The sequence below is a fragment of the Hippocampus bargibanti genome, linkage group LG09 (assembly GCF_051943395.1).
Source record: "Hippocampus bargibanti isolate YZ-2025 linkage group LG09, ASM5194339v1, whole genome shotgun sequence".
Lineage (NCBI taxonomy): Eukaryota > Metazoa > Chordata > Actinopteri > Syngnathiformes > Syngnathidae > Hippocampus > Hippocampus bargibanti.
This window is the reverse complement of record NC_142742.1, coordinates 9,487,831-9,510,058: the sequence shown is the minus strand read 5'-3', so window position 1 is coordinate 9,510,058 and position 22,228 is coordinate 9,487,831. Positions and strand designations below refer to the sequence as shown.

At 42.0% G+C, this 22,228-nt stretch overlaps 2 protein-coding genes across 2 annotated transcripts; one reads left to right on the top strand and one right to left on the bottom strand.

The window, feature by feature from the left end:
• Positions 1 to 543: 543 nt before the first annotated feature.
• On the top strand, positions 544 to 11,417 carry wdr20a (WD repeat domain 20a). The gene is made up of 4 exons (XM_089004578.1): positions 544 to 807; positions 4,766 to 4,948; positions 6,543 to 7,871; positions 9,800 to 11,417. The coding sequence occupies exons 1-4, from the start codon at positions 544 to 546 to the stop codon at positions 9,851 to 9,853; spliced, it is 1,830 nt and encodes a 609-aa protein (XP_088860704.1). The 3' UTR covers positions 9,854 to 11,417.
• Positions 11,418 to 11,464: 47 nt separating this feature from the next.
• mok (MOK protein kinase) lies at positions 11,465 to 22,183 on the bottom strand. Its single transcript, XM_089004579.1, has 12 exons — positions 21,849 to 22,183; positions 20,523 to 20,637; positions 20,332 to 20,421; positions 19,082 to 19,152; positions 18,932 to 19,010; positions 17,787 to 17,835; positions 17,521 to 17,699; positions 15,954 to 16,055; positions 15,619 to 15,792; positions 15,199 to 15,358; positions 13,896 to 14,087; positions 11,465 to 11,586 (listed from the first exon to the last, which is right to left on the bottom strand). Exons 1-12 carry the CDS (start codon positions 22,003 to 22,005, stop codon positions 11,509 to 11,511), a joined length of 1,446 nt encoding a protein of 481 aa, XP_088860705.1. The 5' UTR covers positions 22,006 to 22,183; the 3' UTR covers positions 11,465 to 11,508.
• Between the last annotated feature and the right edge of the window lie 45 nt (positions 22,184 to 22,228).

Genomic DNA, 22,228 nt, shown 5'->3' with positions numbered 1-22,228 from the left:
TTTGTAAGGTGAAACAAAAGAAAATGTGAAACAAAAATACATTTTATACTAATTGAGTGTATAATAAACAATGAACGCAGTTTTGTGTTTTATTTATTTCTAATTTACAGTTTTGTAAAGCTCACATTATTTTAACACGCACCGCAGAGTCGCGAGTACGAAAATCTCCCGATTTATGTTTTCTGAAATTTAACATGTATGTCTTGGGCTTTTGTCATTTCGTGAAATTTCAATGTATTCCATTGAGAATATTGATTTGATATTTGAGTCAAAGTAAATTAGGGTGCAGTACTAATGATTATTTATCATGAAACTTGATTTAGCATGACAATCTTTCGAAGAAACGTACTTTTATTAAATGTAGCCAAATGCACCGCAGTGGACCTTTACTATTCCCAAACAAAACCATTTTATAATCCTCTCATATTAATTACACAAACTTTTATCAATGTAAATTGGGCGCAGAGAGACGCCCCCCTCCCCTCGCGGTCACTCTCCCGCCCTCGCCTCTGCGTAAGATCCGGCTTGGAGGAAAAGGGATGAATGTTAATTTCAAAGATGGCGGCGGAGGGAGGAGGGAAGGAGATGAACGAAATCAAAACTCAGTTCACCACCCGGGAAGGCGTTTACAAACTCCTCACACACTCCGAATACAGCCGCCCCAACAGAGTGCCTTTTAACTCGCAGGGCTCCAACCCGGTCAAGGTCTCCTTCGTCAACGTCAACGACCAGTCGGGCAACGGCGACAGGATCTGTTTCAATGTGGGCCGTGAACTCTACTTCTACATCTACAAAGGTGTTCGAAAGGTACTGCGCCCTGACATGCAAAGTCCCCGATAGCGCCCGGTTGTTTCGCCCAAGCCCGTGGCCTTCTGTCCGGCTACTGAGCGCGACTTTGGCCGGTGTGTGACTTTAAACGGAGAGACTTGGCTAGTTAGCTTAGAGCTAACTAGTTAGCGGTGCGAGTGTCTTCACAAGCTACTTCGAGGACATAGGTCGAAATTCCCTAATTGAGTCGGTATTACTATTCGTGTTTTAATGGAGCCTCCATGTCCGTTATCTCGGTTTTAAAAATAGCTGCGAAGAGTTTGTTGTTCCTGGTGACGACTGCGTACCACCTGTCGACGCCTCACATTCTAACAGGTGTTTACCTAGCACTGCTATCATTGGGGTGAACGGTGCTAGCCACTTAGCTTGTAGCTCAGCGGGTTTTTGGAGGATAGAGTCACTATATTTTAAGTGCCACAAATGCCATCCTTTATCGCTTAAATTTGATGACGGAAGTAACTCATAAGTGCTTTAAAGTTGTGGTGTGTGTGTGTGTGTGTTGCGTATTTTTGGGGTGCAAAAGGCCACCCCAAAATTTGAATCCCAGCACCCCCAGAGAAGTTTGTTTTGTAACCCGTGTACTTTTAAACACGCTAGGGAAATATGTTAACATGTAGTACTTTGGTGAAACCTCATGACACTCCTCATTCTCTCCCCAACTTGGTTCCGATCACCCTATTTGCACTGAAGTGTATTCTTTGTGATATCCTGAGGTTCAAGAGGGTGCTTGAAACAGTCCTGAGAGCTGTTTTGTTTACAAAGCAACCTACATCGACTGGTAGGTCGATATCAGATAATTATGGAATCTCGAAACGATAAGAGTCCAGGTTGTGTATGACAGAGTTCACAGTGGCACACATGACGTTGTCCTACCAATAAAACAGTCACATATGCCGCAATTTACAGCCGCTTGGATGGTCTGCATATCGGACAAAACCTTAAATAGACAGTAATCACATCATTATAATAAGCTATTTTTCTTTGACTTAATCAATCCAATGGGCATTATGTTGCTTCTTCGCACCGCATAGACAATAGATAAGATATGACTGAGTACTGTTATATTGAATGTCAAAATGTGTTTTTTTTCCACCATTTGTGTTCAGATATGTCTGTTGAGGGTTTCTGCATTCTCCATCGTATATGCACATTTGCAGCAAATCAGCAAAAGCTTAGCTTTGTTGAAATAGATAATGTGTACAGCAATTGTACTAGTTTAGTGTTTGACACTAAAATTCAATGGGCAGCGGCAATTAAATCATGTGAATCCATATTTCACTGTGCGGTGTACTGCTCACTGTCAAGACAGTTGAGTTGACAAACGCTCCAGATTTCTTTACACTGATATTCTGGGGGCAATTGTTTTGAGGATATTTGCTAATCTCAAAATTGCCTCGGAACATACTGTGCGCGCTTGGAAAATGAACAGTACGTTTATCATTGGCAATGCTCTTTTCAGCGAGAGGAAGACAGCGTTGAACTTAAAACCTCCTGGATGGACTTTCTCAGGCTCTTTATTAGACGCTCCACGTTGAGGCTGACAAGTGTGCTACTTAAACCGAATGTCAGCTGACCGCTAAATTGCAGCATAGTTTCTGTGTAGCACGCACATCGTTGTCCCTCCAATAAAATAGTCACACATGCCGCAATTTACATCCGATTGGATGGTCTGCATATAGAGGAAAAAAAACGCACAGCCGAAGGTTGTAAGATTAATAAAAGATGTAAGAAAAAATGTTGATATGACTTATTTTTGCCAATATACCATCATGCAAAATGAAGACCAGTAGCTATTAATATAAAGTGCTATTCTGCTGTCTTTTCCACCTCAAAGCATTTAATGTTCCCGAAAACCGACTGTGCGCCCTATAATCTGATGCATCTTATATATGTATGGTGACTCACTCTCTTGATATTCCCCATCGAGTCGTTTCCCGATAGTGTTCCTATCCCATCTCACGTTTGAATACAAACCAATTGTAACCTAAAAGGGTCTGCCCGACACAAATTGACACGTGCTTGCGCCAACACACACTAAGACAAGAACTTTGTGATCTCTGCGCAGCTATTATGAAACAAAGATGACTCTTTCGTTCCTTGTGGGTGTGAGTTCACGAGGTTTGTGTGCCTTTTTAAGAATCAGAAAGCCTTTAATAGTCCCACAGTGGGGACATTTGCAATTGAAGGGATGGGGGTCGAAAAGTAAAAAAAAAAAACAAAGTATTGCATGTACAGTATTCTTCTTTTCCTTTCGGCTTTTCCCTTCAAGGGGTCGCCACAGCAAATCAGTGTCCTTCATCTTTAGAGGTTTGATCCGCATGTTTGTTTTGGCCAAGCTTTTACGTCGGATGCCCTTCCTGACACAACCCTCTGTGTTTATCCGGGCTTGGGACCGGCACAAGAAGACTTATGTCTCGCTCAGTAAAAGACTCCCAAACACAAAATGGTCATCGGCACAGCAACATTCAAAGAAGCAAGTCAGTCATCCCTCGTTTTTCACAGTTAATGGTGACCAAGACTACCCGCAATAGTCAAAAATACGCAAAGTAGGGTGTTCTCTCTCTCTCTCTCTCTCTCTCTCTCTCTCTCTCTCTCTCTCTCTCTCTCTCTCTCTCTCTCTCTCTCTCTCTCTCTCTCTCTCTCTCTCTCTCTCTCTCTCTCTCTCTCTCTCTCTCTCTCTCTCTCTCTCTCCCTCTCTCTCCCCAAGTAAATACAACACTGATCTCGGCAAGCACTTGATTAGACTGATCGAAGGGTAAACCACGTGATAACACGGAGGGGGGTGCTGGGCATAGCTGAGAAGACACAGCCAATCCACATGGCATGTTAATTATGGGATATTGTGCTGTCATTGGGTGGCGTCAGCACTGGGCGTAATTTTTATTTCTGAACTTTTTTTTCCCTGGGAAAAAAAAACGCAATGCAGCTAGGCACGCGATAATCAAATTACTGCACAAAACATGACAGAATGAACTGTACAACTGCACTAAATGTTTCATAAAAAGAACTGTACATAGTGAAAAGTGTAAAGCATACATAATATGCATATATTTTTGTTGAATCAATTGTCTTTCATGTTTTTTGGAATGCCATGTTTGTGTATATGTTTGCTGACCGTTTGTGACCAGTTCTCGAGGCTTTTGTTACAGCTGCAGCAGCTGTTAAGGCTAGGTAGAGATGAAGCTGTATTGATGAAACGGTTTCTTCCGCCGTCATCTGTACTTCTTTGAAGGTGTCTGACGTGTTGCTCCGAATCCGAAGAGCTTCGTCAGCGAACTAAAGTTGTGCTGGTAACCCTGGCCCTATATATATCCTTAATGGACAGAGGTGGCCGTGCCAGACCTCTGCTCTGATACGTCCCTGCTCTAAGGTCGGGGGAGCAGTGGACGATTCCCTGAAGATAAACTGCTTAATTCTTGTTTTCTGTCTGATTACCTCTAATGTATACGCCTGGCTCTGATTGCCCCATTAGCTCTGATGATTTGAGATATAATGTTTAATTTAGACCGTGCTGACAACAGACCTCTTAGGTCATTACCACATAGGCTTAGTCATGCTGATGAGGTGATAGGGCCAGTTACCAGCACAACTTTAGTTCGATGACGAAGCTCTTTGGATGAGGAGCGAAACATCCAACACCTTCAAAGAAGTACAGATGGCGGCTGAAGAAACCTTTTCATCGGTGGACCACTCCTGTACGACTGAGAGCCTACACGGACATAAAGCTGGATTGTATTCCCTTTCGCGTATTGGATGTGTAAAAATCTGATCCAATAAAATACCACAAGTACAAAAGTGTTTGTTTATGACAAAATTTAGTTGGTGTGACTTTTCATCATTTGGGTCATCCATCTAGTTTCCGACCGCATTCCAAGAATCGACTCGCGTTGACCATCGTCACAAATGTCCGCCGTTGTGCGCCCACCTTTCTCCACAGGCTGCTGACCTGAGCAAGCCCATAGACAAGCGCATCTACAAGGGAACACAGCCCACCTGTCACGACTTCAACCACCTCACCGCCACAGCCGAGAGCGTGTCGCTTTTGGTTGGCTTCTCGGCCGGCCAAGTGCAGCTCATCGACCCCATCAAGAAGGAGACCAGCAAGCTCTTCAACGAGGAGGTAATGGCTGGGCACTTATTATAATGCGTAACTGGTGAGAGATACCGTTGTAAAAAATACTTGAATAGTGTTTGGCTCAAGTAGGGTTTTAATGGCCTTGTGCAAGAGCTAAAATTAATGACATGTCTGTTTTACTCCCCTTAACTCATTCACTAACAGACAAATGCAAAAATGTGTCCACTCCATTGCCAGGGTTTTTGTTTTTTTCACTCAAATTGACCCACAGAAGATTGACTTTTAGGAGTAAATAAACATTCATTCCAGTGTTAGAAACCGGAGATGCACCTTCTTTCATCGAAAAAAAAAGAGTTAATTCCTAAGTTATATGGATCTGGAGTTATGGAGGTATCTGAGCTTGAAATGGGGCCGGCTGTACAAAATACAAGACATACATATTGATTTATATAGCGCTCTAACAACAAGTGAAGCTGTAACAAAGCGCCAACATGGACAAAAGACAATTGCTGCCCCCTCGTGGGAGGGGAAAAAAAACTTTGCCAGAGGTCTGACCAGCGCTTTATTGGCACCCCCCACAAGAAGAACCAAAACCCGAGCAAATTCCGGAATGGCACTCCACGTCATACTTTTCAATTCCCAAATAAATTTGGGAATGGCAGTGAAGGAATTAATGAGATATCAGTTTTACTCTTTAAACTGAGCCTGTTCATATTAACACAGAAATTCATTTTAAAATGCATTAATGTTGTTTCATTCCCAATTGTTTTTGGATTGGATTAGCCTTTATTAGTCACTCGGTGGAGAAGAAATTTACATTTCACAGCAGCAAAGTTATGAAAGGAAGAGGAAAGGAAAACAAAATACAGGAGCTGCTGGGAAGGCAGCTTCTCTCGCGGTGCCACTTGAAGTTAAAAGAAAAAAATACCTTAATAAATAATATGACAGAGACAGTCCTTCAATCTTAAGCACTTTCTGCACCCTGTTTGTTGCATAAAACAGTTCTGGATGAAAGAGGAGAGGATCAAAGTGTCCTTTTCACCAGTGGCTTAGGGACGTCACAGTGGAATTTGCATTCTATTACAAGCTAAATGTTGAAAGCAAACAAAAAGCTGTAGAGATTGTCTCACATCTCCTGTCCCACGTAAATCCGCTTCAATTACAAGCCGCAACAGCTCTACATAATGCGCTGTAAAAATGTGGCCTATTACTGGCACAAAAAACTACAATCGCGCCAGAGCTGTCCAGCAATGACAGTCAAATGGCACTGGCATCCCTCCCAAATCAAAAACAGTGCTGTTATATTCGTGCTGCCGATGAGGCGCAAGCGCTCAGCACAGTCTCCTTGATGAATGTCGTGGCCAAAAATGCGGAAAAACAATCCGTATCCGTTTCTCAACAACACAAAGTGATACAAGAAAACACAAACGCACAAAAAGAAAAAAGACTCATGAGAGCACTTGCTGACGTCTGCCTACTCGGGCGCCATCTTGGACTTCTTTTTGTTTTTGTGTGTTGACACTGCTTTAATTGTGGAAGGTGTCTTTGGCGGGTTGTTCAATACCTAAAGGAAGACGAATTGAAATTTTTGTTGTTTGTTTTTTTTCTTTGGCACTTCTTATCGCTGTCCTCCAACCAGAGGCTAATAGACAAGTCCAGGGTGACGTGCGTCAAGTGGGTTCCGGGCTCGGAGAGCCTGTTCCTGGTGTCGCACGCCAGCGGCAACATGTACCTGTACAACGTGGAGCACACGTGTGGCACCACGGCCCCGCACTACCAGCTCCTTAAGCAGGGCGACAACTACTCGGTGCACACGTGCAAGAGTAAATCCACGCGCAACCCCCTCCTCAAATGGACGGTGGGCGAGGGCGCCCTCAACGAATTCGCCTTCTCCCCCGACGGCAAGTTCCTGGCGTGCGTGAGCCAGGACGGCTTCCTGCGCGTGTTCAACTTTGACGCTGTGGAGCTGCACGGCACCATGAAGAGCTACTTCGGCGGCCTGCTCTGCGTGTCCTGGAGCCCCGACGGCAAGTACATCGTGGCGGGCGGCGAGGACGACCTGGTCACCGTCTGGTCCTTCCTGGACTGCCGGGTGATCGCGCGCGGCCACGGTCACAAGTCGTGGGTGAGCGTGGTGGCCTTCGACCACTACACCACCAGCGTGGAAGAGGGCGACCCGCTGGAGTTCAGCGGCAGCGACGAGGACTTCCAGGAGCAGGCGGGCAACGCCGGGCGGGACCGCGCCAACAGCACGCAGTCGCGCCTCTCCAAGCGCAACTCGGCCGAGAGCCGGCCCGTCAGCGTCACGTACCGCTTTGGCTCGGTGGGCCAGGACACGCAGCTGTGCCTGTGGGACCTCACCGAGGACATTCTCTTCCCGCATTTGCCTCTTTCACGGACACGGACGCACACCAACGTGATGAATGCTTCCGTCCCGCCGCCGGGCTCCGCCATTCTCGCTTCCGCGACCACCGCCACCAACGGGAGCACCGGCGGATCCAACGCGATCTCCGCGACGCTACCGCGCTCCAACAGCCTGCCTCATTCCACCGCCGCCGGCGCCCCCACGACCACCACCGCCGCCATCATGACGAATAACGCCAACAAGGCGGGCGCGGGTATCCTGGACGGCGCGGTGGCCACGGGCGTCGGCAAGTTCGCCACGCTGTCGCTGCACGAGCGCAAGGAGCGCCACCACGACAAGGACCACAAGCGCAACCATAGCATGGGCCACATCGGCAGCAAGAGCAGCGATAAGCTCAACGTGCTGACCAAGAGCAAGACGGACGCCGCCAAGACGCTAGGCACGGCGCTGTGCCCGCGCATGGAGGACGTGCCGCTGCTCGAGCCGCTCATCTGTAAAAAGATTGCGCACGAGAGGCTGACTGTGCTCATCTTTTTAGAGGACTGCTTAGTGACTGCTTGTCAGGAAGGATTTATTTGCACGTGGGCCAGGCCGGGCAAAGTGGTAAGTTCTTTTTAACCCGGGGCCAAGTCAAGCCTATCTCTCTCTACGAGCTCGTAGCAAGTCCGAGTCGCATATCACACGGCCTTTTTCTTCTCCCCCCACATTGCTCCGCTGCCAAATCACAAGAAAATGTGTGTAGCGTTCACGTCATCGAGAGCGTATACAGTGATCTAACATTTGTTATTCAAGAAATCAATCAAGATTACCGTTGACACGTTCCAGAAAAATGCCCATTCGCACGCTACTGAAAAATGTATTCAGCATTTGTATTAGGAATAAGAAATTTCGCTTATGTTTGCTAGTTTTTGTCGTGATAGGAGAAAATCTGCAATGGAGACATTAATTAGTCAAATTTTCCAAAATAAGATTCATAGTTAATTCATTCACTGCCGGACATGTGCAAAAATGTGTCCACTGCAGTGCCAGGGTTTTTGTCATTGTCACTCGAATTCCAGGGCCCACAGAAGATTGAGTTTTAGGACTACAACATTCAATGCAGCGTAAGAAACCTTAGACTCTTGTTTTTCATCAAAAAAGAGGTAATTCCTAAATTAGAAGGGCCTGGAGTTATCCGAGCTTGAAATGTGGGCGGCTGTACAAAAGGCAAATACTGCCCCTTGTGAGAGGGAAAAATATTGTCAGAGGTCTAACCAGCGCTTTATCGACACCGCTCCGGAAAAAAAAACAAAACGCACCAAATTTGGGAGCGGCGCTCCATGTCATGCTTTTCAATTCCCGAATAAATTTGGGAATAGCAGACATTTGAGCTTGAAATGGGTGGTTGTCCAAAATACAATGCAAGAAAATTGGTTTATATAGCGCTTTAACAACTGCTGAATCTGCAACTAAGCGCTAATATGGAAAAAAATGGAAATGCTCCCCCTTGTGGAAGGTAAAAAAACATTGCTAAAGGCCATTGCCAGCGCTTTATCGGCGCCTAAACAAGAAAAAACAAAACCCGAACAAATTCGGGAATGGCGCTCTACTTCATATTTTCAATTCATGAATACATTCGTGAATGGCAGTGAATTAATTAAACGCATTTCACCAGAAAAATCCGCCATCTTAGAACTACGCCATGACAACATATGGTCCCGAAAGGCTTCTTCCAGATGTTGCCCTTAAAAATGGATGCCAACGACTACGGGATGGGGAGTGGGGGTGCTATTCAAAATTATTTTATTGCGAATACGCAGGGCTTCACTGTATCAACGGTTTAGTCAACATACTTTATTTTTCCCGTCGGATGAACTGATGCAGTTTAATTGGACCTTTTTGCCATCAACTGGCAGAAATTTTCATTTTTCTGCATGTTCTTTTTTTGTTGCCGGCAGAGAGAGAGAGAGAGAGAGAGAGATGAACAAAAATGCCGTTATTTATAGCAAACAAAATCATTTTTGAACCGGTGAATTGATGTGGGGGTAACTTCCTGCAGTTTCGCCGTTGGGAATCGCTGCTCATGGGTCCACGGGCTCCGACCAGTTTGCTCTGAACAATCTCGTATGCACTTCCTCGTGTGCTCGCGGGTTCAGTCTTTTTGCGTTGGGTGCAGAAAGGCATCTTTTGGAGGGAGGGGAAGTACTTCCGCTGTGCTGTATGTCGTTATCCAAATGAAACACTCATCATTATATTCAAGGCTGTGCAAAATTATATTAGGATTTAATGTGCCATTCATTGTCGGGTTTTTTTCCTGATTTGAGTCAAAGAAGAAGCCCCCAAAAGGAGTTTTTGGCTTCGATAAAATTCTTTAATCCCTTCAAATATTCCTGATTTATAATTTCAATAGTAATCCGTGGCTCTTGACAAATTTCAGTTCTGCGAACCAGCCACCCCCTTCCGCTGCATTTTGCAAAATCTTTCTTTTCGTTCCCCAATTTCGTCCTCTTCTCCCTAATGCAAATCTCCTTTTTTTGTTTTCCTTTTTCCAGGGTATATTGCCCTCCCAAAACCAAGCCAGCTCTGCCAGTGGAACAGTAGTATAGCCCACCACACTAAATGTGCTGCTAAAGAGACAAAAAAAACACGCAAGCCGCAGTCTGGTGCGGCTCTTCGTTTCCTCTGCGAGTGTTGCTCGTTTTCCCTTGTTTTGTTTTAAATCCCTCACCTTCCCCCCTTTTCTATTTCACATTCATCTGAGAGCGCTGTTTCCCAACATTTCTTGAGCCAAGGTGCCTGTTTTAGATTGGCAAAATGTAGATTCTGTGCTGCAAAGATATATTTGCTTTCTGCTCAACTTTTTTTTCCTCTTTATAATTTCCTCACTTTAAATTCTAAGATTATTCAGCAAATTTGAATACCAGACAAATATACCCAGGTGAACAGAGTGGCTGCCTTTCCAGCAGCTCATGTATTTTGTTTTTCTACTTTCATTCCTTTTATCACTTTGCTGCTGTGAAATGGAAATTTCTCCACTGCGAGACTAATAAAGGCAAATCCAATCCAAATTTGATTATCAGACATAAATATACATACCCAGGTAAACATTTTTTGAAAGGTCAATGGGGGCAAATGAAAATTCTAATTTACATGTCCCTGAATGAATTTGTAACTTACCTCCAATACTAGAACTCATTTGGATGATGCATTATTTGTCGTAAATCATATTTGGACCAATAAAATGTCATTGGACAAGTGGTTGGGAATCACTTCTTGCGGCCTTTGAGCCAAACACATGGCACGCAATTCCCTAAAACAAGAACATTTATTTAACCAGAAATGTACTCTGACCCCACCTTCCATTCTAATTGTTTTTTTTAATCCGCATAGGAAAAAGATTGCCCATCTATGCCTTAGAGGAAAAGCGCATCAATGGGGTGGGGAGGGTGCAATGTTGACTGTTGCTGTACTGACTGTAATAGTTTTGACTCATTTGTCAGTTCTAATGTTAAAGTTCCATGTCAAAACCCATCCCGAGTGAATGGTTCTGTAACACAAAAAAAATCAACTAGAAGTGTAGCTTAGACTGCTCAGGGTTATTAAAATTGAGTGGAGCTGTCCTTTTTTTCTTCTATGACGATCAAGCGAGCATCTGGGATAGTTGCTTCTGTTATGTCTGTCTCCCCAATTTCCAACCTAATGACTTTTGCACTGATACTTTTCTGTTTTAACTACTACTCTTGGAACAAAAAAAAGAGGGCAGGGGACTGTTTTAAAGTCCTTATTCTCCGTTCCCCTTATAAAAAAAAGTTAAAAACTGGATGCTGCAATTAAAGTCTTTTTCAAGAGAGAAAAGTTTGCACTTAAAAGAATTTCATCAGATGAAAAAAATGGCTTTACATGTTTTTGTGCTGTTCTCACAACTCACAGATAGCTAATACAGTAGAGAAAACAACTATTAAGTCTTTATTGAGCATTTATTTTAATATTGTGTTCAGATTGAAATGTGCTCTGTATCATACTGTGTATATTGTAATAATTTGATGACAGGCAGGGTTGGGGAGGGCAAACTTACCATATCCCACGTGGGAAGTTTTGTCATGGATAGTTATATTTCTAAAGCCTAAAGTATACATATTATTAATATTAAAAATAATCTTGAATACACTATTTTCCTGGTTTTCTTTGTCACCCACATGAACACAGAATTGAAAAGATTAAATTACACAAACACTTTATTCCACTTGGGTGTCTGTGTGTGTTAGTAGCCTCCTCCATGTTTCCTGGTCAAGGGTGGCATGAAGCAGGTTTTCAGGCTTGCCGGCTGTGAGTTATTGGCCTGTGCGGACACACCAACATGAAACCAAATGAGGACATTTTGGGACTATTGTAAAACGCAGGGATGCATCTGGGGAATTAAAAAAGGGGGCCAAATTCTAAAATTACTGGGCCCGATTTAACTAGATGGCTGAAACACCCACAGAAAAAAAGGTCTTATCCTGTGACTGTAAAGGTGTCCTTGAGAGTTTTGAAAGGCGCTTAGAAATAAAATGGATTCTTAAAACTGATTTAAAGGACAACCGACGTCTCCGGACAAGTTATGTCCATAATTTGTAAATGGCTTCAAATGACTTCTACTGAGCGTATTTTACAAAAATTCCACCGCATATAGCTATATTTTATGTTTTAAGACTCTTGCTAAATATTCAGGAAGTCTTGTTTTTGAGTTGGTGACGAGTCCATACGTGACGTCACTGAAGGAACGCGCTTGACCGAAAAAAAGACACATTGTAGCAGTCCTTCCATCACATCAATGTATTTGCTGTACTTATTTGGTCTGAAAACCTCGTGTTGCACCAAAAAGCCGCCAGAAGAGTGCGACCAAGCTCCATGAAAGGAATTTATCAGCCTGTGGAAACGGGCTGACTAATTCCCTACACGGCTTTGTCGCCATTTTCTGCCTGCCTCAGGAGTGACATTTCCCACCCCTGATGCCTCAAAATGACACGGAATAAATTCTTTAATCGATTGCAAACATGTATGCTTTCTTCTTCAGAACTATTTGAATCATAATCATAACTGGATGTGTAACAAGAAAGCATATTCTCTGAATCTGAAGCCATTGTTTTGATTCTCCACCAATGCAAGGCATCTTGGCGTGATGTCACAAACTGGGGGCGGGACTTTCTGAAAATGCCCAATTCGCAGCTCAATTTTTTTTCAGGTTTTGGACACTTTAAGTCATATTTATTGGTGTTTTGCATTGGCTAAAAATATCATACTGTGTTTTGGGTATTTTAGATGCTATAAAACGTTTTTCTTTTGTCAGTTAGGAAACAAAAGTGATGTCGGTCGTCCTTTAAACAAACCAAAATGCACTAATTGGAGCATATTTCTACATTGCAAGTGAAAAACCATTATTTGACTAAAATCTCTTTTTCTAATGCATCAACCTTAATTCAACTCAAATAATGCATAAAAGAAATATTTTCTCTTTTCTTTAGTCACTACAGAATCAATTCTGTGCTATTTTTATATTGTCCGGTATTATAGAGAAGACAGCGACCAGTCTTAGCACAATACATGTATTTCTTACTGTCGTCTACTTGAACACATTTCTTAGCTTTGAAGATTTCCAATTTCCAGCTCTGAAATCATTCCCATTATCCACTCAATTCGAATCATTAACATCAGTTTGCTGCAACGAATTGTCACTACCTTCCGCAGACGTATTAGATTGTTTCTAAAAAACGAGAATATGTTTATTTGCTGCCTGTTTTTAAAGAATTTTCGAGTTTTCCTCCTGTTCTCAACGCTCCATATCGGAACCATCCGCCATGTTTTATGTAAATAGTGCAATGCACCGTGGGTAAATGAATACCTTTTCGATTACCCCGTTCGGTAGTTTCCGGTGGATTACGGAAAAGCCCGAAATATCCTCCCCCACGACTTTGGAACCCACAGAAACAAAAGCATCGATGAAATGTGGCAAGATGGCAGACGACAAAAGTTAAAACCTCTGGAGGAAAACGAACGTCTTTCAATTGCTGTTTAAACTACAGTGTTTGTTTATTTGTCTATTGTAACAGAAGTAACTCATATGTAGCGCAGATCATGTCGCAATATGCGCTAATCGTAATAGATTTGCGCCTGTGCTAGCGCAGTGGAGTTTAGAAGTTGCGCCAGGTGCTGTCAAACTATTACCGGCAGTGTAATATGAAGACTACCAATCTGGCATCGAACTTTGTCGCCATCTCTTGGCTTTTATAGGCTATCGCCCAAAATGTTTCTTTTTGGTCATCGTTGACTGACGAGTGTTTTCGCTCCGTCGCAGTGTTCTGAAGAAACGTTTTAGGAATTCAAATCTCATTCAGTATTCAAGTAAAAGTAAAAAAAAGCACATGTAAAATGATTTTATTTTACTGTCACACATATATCAAGTTTTGACAGTTTATGCCTCCCACTGGTTTAAAAAAAAAGTAATGAGTGTAACTACCTTAGCCAAGGATGAAAGGATGTTTCTTCAGCCGTCAACTGTACTTCATTCAAAGACGCTTCGGCTTCTTTCAAAGAAGGACAAATGACGGCTGAAGAAACCTTTTCATCGATGGACCACTCCTGTACGACTGAGAGCTTACACAGACGTACCTTAGCCAAGCGTGACTGGCACTTCTTTGCAGATATGGCCGGCAGGGTGCCCCGGTGTGTAAGTGCAAAGGCGGGCGCCATGGAACCTGGGAAAGAGCGCTGTGGTCCCGTGGCGACCAATTTGAGTTTGGGAAGCTCATAAATGCCGGCGTTGCGTCGACTGACTGGCTCTGCGACGTGCTTTGTGTTGTGCTAGAATGGAGAAGGGAAAGCTAGAACTATGTATCACTCATCATGACGTGAGAAACATTGTGTTTTGTTGTAATTCGGATAGTATTGGACTGTGTGTCTTGGTGTGGTGGTATAATTTGGGGATACGTATTTAATACAATACAATACATATTGAGTTACAGTGATACCTCATCTTACAAACTTAATTGGTTCCCAGAAAGTATGTAAGGCGAAAAGTTCGTCAGCCAAACATTTATTTCCCATAAGAAATCATCAAAAATGAGAATAATCCGTTCCCAGGTCCCCATAAAACATAAATTTCTACTAAATAAGCATTAAAACGACACAAAATATACCTTAGTTTTATGTATAATAAACGTGCTATTGGATTGTAATTAAAGAAATAAACTGTACTGTGTAATATAGTGGTTTTATTTACCTTTGTGATGGTCGTTGATGTAGTTGCCTCTAGATAATATCTGAGTGGTTGTCGTTGCCGTGCTTTCTCTGCGATATCCTCACATTGTCCCCTGCTAGCTGCTTTTCGTTAATCCAAATCAACAGAAATGTTTCAACCTCTTCTATTACCTGAGACCATTGCTTAGACAAAACAGAAACACCCTTAGCCACACGTAGCAATGGTCGACTTAGCATACTGGTACTGGGACGCTAAGTCACACAAACACACATGTAATTCGTGTTTTTCGATGATCTCCTTCTTCTGCTCGACCATAATTTTCTTTTGTGTCCTCTTCGCCTGAACACTAGCCTGTGGTGGGGTCTTTTTCGGTCCCATAATAGTAAAAGTACTCCACTCGATAGCAAACCACATCTGCACTCAAAAGGGGTGTGGAAAACTAGTCCGCCAGCCAACCGTGGCGCTGTTCGAACATGTGGTTTGGTGTTCATCCGCCGAAAACTAGTCCGCCAGCCACCGTGGCGCTGTGTGGTTTGGTTCGTCCACCGAAAACTAGTTCGTATGCCAAGATTATATTCTCGCGAATATAATGTCCGTAAACTGAAAAGTTTGTGAGCTAAAGCGTTTGTAAGCTGAGGTATCACTGTATATAGTGCAGAAACTCAGTCTTTTCTATCGTGACATATAGCATTGTGACTCTTTTTATTTACTTACAGTAATTAAAGGAGTGGGTCTGTTGTGTCTCCCTCTCATTTGTTTGCAAAGTCGGGAGGGTCGCCACAGGAGGTCTGATGTGATGTGCTGTGCTTTTTTTTCCATGCCTTCAAACGGCCCACCTGCTCCAGGATTGTGCTCAATTTTTTTCTCTGCCAACCTGACATTAAACACGTACACATTTTTTTTTTCATATCAGAAATATAAGCTAGGAAAATTGTTGATATGGTTCAATTGAAATATTGATATTACATACAGCGTGTATCAGATTTAAAAAAAATATGTACAACAAAATTGTCACATTTGAACACTATTTGTCATTGTTGAAACATCACAAAAAGCGAAATCCCTTTTTATCCCGTCATGCAAAGCACGAATTTCTGTCCTGATTATGGCGCGCTATCTTGGCTGTGTGTTTACCGTATCTCCCGAAAGTAGGTGTGCCTCAAGGCGGTGGCGGCCGTGATGCGTTCGTCCGCATCGTAAGCCAGCATCTGGTAGAGCAGAGACACGGCGGAGGCGGTGCAGTTGGGCAGCAGGCGCGAGATCCCGCTCCCCTTCTTTGTGGGGAAGTTAAAGTGCATCGCTCGAGACCTGGATGCAACGTGACTGATTTACAAACGTGTGATGATAACAAGTAGGTCATCTTTTGTTTTGTTTTTTTTTATGTGATCACGCAACAGAATTGGCATCATGATAAAAATCTGTTTTTCGTGTGATGTCAAAGAGACATGAGCTCGAGCGTGACAACCTACTGCTTGAATTTGCGCAGGACGCATTGCTCTGGAGTGCCGAGCACGTCGTGGATTTTGGCAATCTGATCCAGCTCGTTGGCACCGGGGAAGAGAGGGTTCAAGCTGAAACACAATGCAGCTTGTGAGATGGATTGATGTGTTTAGCCACATGCAATGTTTTACTACAGCAACATTCAAGGAAAGCTTCAAAAAGCATTTAAGAAAGATAGCTTCAGGCCAGGCACTAAATGTAACATCCCATTGATATACGTATATAACAATTAGTACCGACTGGTGACATTTTAGCAGTGGCGGACCGTCATGGCCTGCAAAGCCTTCTCTGCTGGCCTAAAAATATCTGACTCACGGACTGATGTTAATTATATTTTGTCCATGAATTCTTCTGAAATCATTTCAAATTATCCTCAGTTTTCTTTAATTACTTTTCCCCTGTTGCGCTGCTTCCAGATCTGTGTTTTCCTATTTAAGCATTTAGTCAATGACATTTCAGCCATTATTTCCTATTACTTACTTATTTATTATTACCTGGACACCTTCACAATCAGTCCTGCGGGGCCTGGAGCATCAAATTTGTCGATCAAACTGTTGCTCTAACCAATCAAATTTCGAGTTGGCAACCCAAAAAGGGTACCAGCGCCTTCTTGCAGGCGCTGGTCAATGCCAGAGTTTTTGCAAACTATGATTAGCTAGTCACTAGTCAATCATAGTTTGCGAAAACTGCTCTGATCGCAAGGAACTAGTGATGAGAACATACTGGCCAGAGCTAGCACACTGTATCGCTAGTGAGCTGCATAAACAAATATATTATTGTGTTGATTTAATAGCAGTTTGTCAACCCACAAAGGCTGAGGAGGCGAAAAAAATTGATTTGGTTGGAACTATGATTGGCCTAGTCACTAACTAATCATAGTTTGAAAAAATGTACATAGTTTGAAAAAAAGGGACATCATTATCAAAGGTCAGTCAGTTATTTTCTGGATAATGGTACCCTCTAGTGGACTTGTAGTCAATAACAACACACCTTTTTCAGTCTGGATTTATTCAGACGTAGCACTACTGAAGGCCTAGTGATGAAATCCACAGCCCGCCACTGCATTTTAGAAGGCTTTAGCCAACGGATGTTTGAATAAAAAAATAGTGGAGCATCACACAAAGACAGATAACGTCGCTGATAAAATCGCATTGATTCTTTATCCTCTTACTGGGTCACTCACTGTCATGAAACTCCTCTTTCTTGTTTTTGTCGACATGACAATATTTTACTGCCCCCGGTGGCCAAGATCGGCACACTAGGAGGGGGATCAGGTTTACATTGTGTGTCCTGTTATGATATATATATATATGTATATACATATACATAATATATATGTATATTTTTTTCATCTAAATTACAATATCAAAGAGTGATCTTATATATATACATATATATATATATATATATATATATATATATATATATATATATATATATATATATATATACATATATATATATAAATAGGCGGATGGAACAAATTCAACTTCCCCAGACCGCTGTTGTGACACCCAATTTGAAAGTGTCTGTTACCTCATAATCTCAAAAAAGACACAGCCGGCACTCCAGATGTCCATCTTTAAGCTGTAGTAGCCGTCAGTCAGGAGGCACTCGGGGGCACGGTACCAGCGTGTGGAGATGTACTCTGTGTGCGGAGGTCTGGAGTTCACGCTCCTGCACGAGCCAAAGTCGCCCAGCTTTAGGATATTTTGCTAGAAACCGATAGATATAAATAGTAGATAAAAATGTTGAAAATTGCCATTTTGTTTTGATTGATACAGGGATTCATTTCATCTCACTTTGATTAGAATGTTTTCTGGCTTCACATCTCTGTGGAAGATACCGCAGCTGCAAAGAGAAGTTAGACATTTTTTCAGTACAGCCAATACAAAATGGAAATAAAATAAAATGAGAGGCATAAAACACAACATACAACACCTAAAGCTTTTTACATGGAATTATATATGTATAATCATAACAAATAAGAATGCACTTGCCCATGTTTCTTTTTTTTTTTTGTGAAATACTAGTTTTAGACAAAATCATTCTAAATGTTATCTTTGGGCAACTGAGGCATAGTTTTAGACATTGTACATCAGGAGTGTTCAATACAGTACGTCGATCTCCAAGTTACTATTGGTAGATTGCATGACAAGGTGATGTGAAATTGTCATGAAATAACTCTTACTAATAAAGTTTAATTACTTTGAAAGAAACTCGGCGTCAGCCTATCATCCCATCCTTCACTTGATTGATGCATCGGACAACCAATTCGATGACATCTCATTATTAGGTACACCGTGCGCCCCTAAGCGTTGCAAAGTTAACAAGCTAGTCGTTAGTTACATAGTAATTTTTTGCTCGTTTTTGTCCTCTTAAACATAAAATAGGGTATCAAAATGAGTGGCGGAGTTGGACCAAGTAAGAAGATAAAACGTATCACTTTCATACGGAATGGGAGGACTTTTTTTAAAGTGCGTCTGTCTCGTATGCCAGTTATCAGAGTGAACTCATGTAATGGTAAAAAATACATCATTATGTTGTGTCGTGCAACATATGCGGTTATACATCAACATAAGTTGCAAGAATCCTCAATATATTAATATCATGGGTAGATAACTGACTTGGTCATTTCAAAAATAGCTCCCATGCTGAAAAAGTGTGAGTACCCCTGCTGCACATCATGTCCGGTTATGTTCTTTTTCCTGTTTTTGTTTTTATTTTGTATTATCATTTACTTAAATGTATGTCAAATAGAAGATACACAAAAAATCCTTAAACAAACTAAAATATATGAAATGGAAACTAATTGAAATTGAAAGTTAACAACGGCACTTGGGGTACTTTCGGCAGTGATTCCTTTGGGAACCACTAGGGTACCCGCGTACCACTTCTTGAGTCGCTGGACTATGACGTAATTATTACATATGTTACTGTGTGTTACCTGTGCATGTGATCCAGTGACTTGCACAGCTGGTACATGTAGTGTTTAACCGTGTGATCAGATGGCGGCGTCTGTCTCTCTGCCAAACAACAAAGAAGCATTATTCAGACAGCAACTTGGAATAAATCATTTTTGTTATTTGTTTATTACCTTTAATAAAGTCATATATGTTCATCTCCATCAGCTCGCAGATCAAAGACACGGTGCCTGTTTCCTTGTCACTAAAATGGTGAAACGAAAAATAAGAACGGAGCATGTACGTTGCAATTCAGATAAAATTGATTTTCTTCACTGGCTTTCAAGCTGTTATTTCCTCCAACATAGCTCATGTCAAGTTAATGATATTAAGTTCCATCAAATGAGCTAAGCTAAAGCTTTAATCGGGCTTACAGACAAAACAAAGTTATGTCGTGCAGCGATGACAAATCAGTGCGGCGTGGCGGCAGTCGGATGTTGCATGTTTAAGTCCCACTATGAACTAAAATAAAGTAAATATATAATAATAATAACTTGTTAGAGAGATGCCTGCTGGCTGTTGTCATGGCATTAAGCTCCACCCCCTCAGTTGAAATGGTGCAATACTTGGACCATGAGTTGAATTTCCCATTGAAGTATAATAAAGTCAACATATTTAAATAAATGTTGCGTGAAAGAGCGAATGTTGATATGTCAGGGATTGCAGGCAATTGTGTTGGTTTGGGTGAACACCTAGGACCACTATGCTACTGTATTTTAACTTATTCGCTGCCATTCCCGAATTTTTTCGGGGTTTGGTTTTTGTTGCAGGGAGTTGCCGATAAAGTGCTGGTCAAACTTCTGGCAATGTTTTTTTCCCTAGCACAAGGGGGCACCAGTTGCATTTTGTCCATGTTAGCGCTTTGTTACAGCTTCAGCTGTTGTTAAAATGCTATATACATCAATATGAATGTATTGTATTTTATTTTGTACAGCGGCCCCCATTTCAAGCTCTGATAACTCCAGACTCATATAATATAGGAATTAATCTTTTTTTCTGGTGAAAGAAGAGAGCCTAAGGTTTCTTACACTCCATTAAATGTTTATGTACTGTAGTGCTAAAATGTAATAAACTGTGGGTCCTGCAATTGGAGTAAAAATGACAAAAACTGGAGTTGACACATTTTTGCACATCGTCTGGCAGTGAATGAGTTAATGTTGCTCATGTGATAGCGGTAATTGATGAACAAAAAAATGTTTGGAGGTGTGTTTTTGGTGGAAAAGGTTTGGAGAACTAGTGCTTGCGATGCTCACGGATTCAACTCATCGTCATGCGCTTCGATTCCAAATTTTAACAATTCTGGATCTTTGGACTTTAGAGCTTCCACTGAATTATCAAAATAAAGCGAATTTGTGACCAATTAGAAGACGTTTAAATAACTCACAAAATCAGTTCGTGCAGGTGGATAATGTTTGCATGTGGGCTAAGCCTCCTCATGGCTTGAACCTCCCGCAAGTTGTTGGCTTGTTCCACGCTGCACAAGACAGACCACAAGATGTACTTCCAAAATGCTGATAAAATATCATAATTAACCTTTGCATTTTTTGTATGCTCCAGAAGGCTTTGTCTGCTCACCTGTTAATGGTCTGCTTCATCGTCTTGCACGCGTACATTTTGCCATCTCTCAGACTCTGAGTTTTGACCACCACGGAGAATGAGCCCTCACCAATCTTCTTGATTATTTTGTAGCCTCGGAAAACATCAGAGTGTTTTATCATTTGTGCTTTGCGACACCAAGAAAGATTCGTTTGCCACGACAGAATTATCAAATAACAGAGCAGCAGGCTGCCAACCTAAGAAATTTGGCAGTAATTCTAAATGCAGAGATGTCATGAGAGTATTTCTAAAGGCTGATATTGTAGTTATTTTTTTTATTCATTCATATTATTTTATTAGTATGTTTTTTGTTATCTTGATTTAATGTTTCAATACTCCGTCCCTCCCGTGTGGACTTTGCTTGTTCTTCACGTGCCTGCACAGGTTTTATCTGGCTACTCCAGCCCGTGTGTGAATTGGTATGTGGTCTGCACACTGACAAGGATATCTGCATGTGATATGATATCTGTGTATCTGCTAGTGGTGTTGAAAATGGACCAATTGATGTGTTTGGATGTTAAAATATAAAAAAGTGTCAATAGCAGTCACAAAAAAAATGACTTTGTAAGAAAACCTTATTTTTCGCCACACTAATAAATAAAACCGAATTAGGATAAACGTTTGGGCGAAAAAGTAAATGATCATGACTATTGGTAGTAGTTGTTGTCGTGACGTTGTAAAACAGTAAAAAGTAAAATATATAGTTTTAATGGAGAATACTTCATTTCAAACTGCTCTCACGATGAAACAGCGTAATTGTAAAATAATTAAAATAATAATAATTTCAATTCTTCTAAACCCATGCTGTCCAACCAGAAGGCCCAACCAAAAAGCGCAGATTCTTTTTCTTTGACGAATGTCGTGGCTAAAAATACTGAAAACAATCCACATCAGGTCCACACGACGTAACATCACAATATGACAAAAAGTGAAAAACAACCAAAAAAAACGCAAGGCTCTTTAAGAGCACTTGCTTGCCGCCATTTTGGGAAAAAAAGAACAAAAAATGACTCGTTCATATTTGGAACAGGCATTAAATTTCTGCAACGTGTTACAATCACAAGTTTGAGTGTAATTTGCATTTTTTAGCGTCTGCGGGTGACGTTGCCGGGCGGTTAGCTTGACCGTCGCCAGGGGCAACGGGGCACGCCTTCACCCTCCCCTCTTGACCCAGCCGGCAAACGGATGGAAAGTCTTCCATCTCGAAGACGAAACGCGACAGTTACAAGACTGTGGATTATGCAGACATCCCGCCCAAAATAACAAATGTTTCTTATTATTTTACGATCAATCGTTCTTTCTTACCCTTTTTCCAGAGGTGGGCGGTGACCGCTAGCTCCCCTGCCTTGTCACCGGGCTCTTGGCTCCGGTTGCCCCGGTCGCTGTTCGCCGCCGTTTTGCACGCATTCCGAAGATTTGCCCTGTTTTTAATGCCAATTAGCCAGTTGGAGTAGTGAATCATGTGTGCACGACAATTTTGAACGGCGGAGCATGAGTTGAATGATTTGAGAATTTCAGCAAATGAGAGGGGCGCTAGTGAATCGTCTGTCTTTTGACATTTCTGATAGACATCGGCTTCCGTAGTACTGTGGCTCAATTTGACCACAAATATGCCCTGCCTCAATAAAAGTAATAACAATTGTAATAATACGGATAATACATTAGATTTATAAGCGCCTTTCTAA

Bases quoted from the DNA above. Each gene is read 5' to 3' on its own strand.
- wdr20a (XM_089004578.1), top strand. From the start codon at position 544: ATGTTAATTTCAAAGATGGCGGCGGAGGGAGGAGGGAAGGAGATGAAC. The intron at 4,949-6,542 runs GTAATGGCTGGG...TCCTCCAACCAG, and splicing joins GCAAGCTCTTCAACGAGGAG to AGGCTAATAGACAAGTCCAG. The intron at 7,872-9,799 runs GTAAGTTCTTTT...TCCTTTTTCCAG, and splicing joins GGGCCAGGCCGGGCAAAGTG to GGTATATTGCCCTCCCAAAA.
- mok (XM_089004579.1), bottom strand. From the start codon at position 22,005: ATGATTCACTACTCCAACTGGCTAATTGGCATTAAAAACAGGGCAAAT. The intron at 17,836-18,931 runs GTAACACACAGT...TTCTCTTTGCAG, and splicing joins TCACTGGATCACATGCACAG to CTGCGGTATCTTCCACAGAG. The intron at 15,359-15,618 runs GTAAACACACAG...GTTTAATGTCAG, and splicing joins ACCTACTTTCGGGAGATACG to GTTGGCAGAGAAAAAAATTG.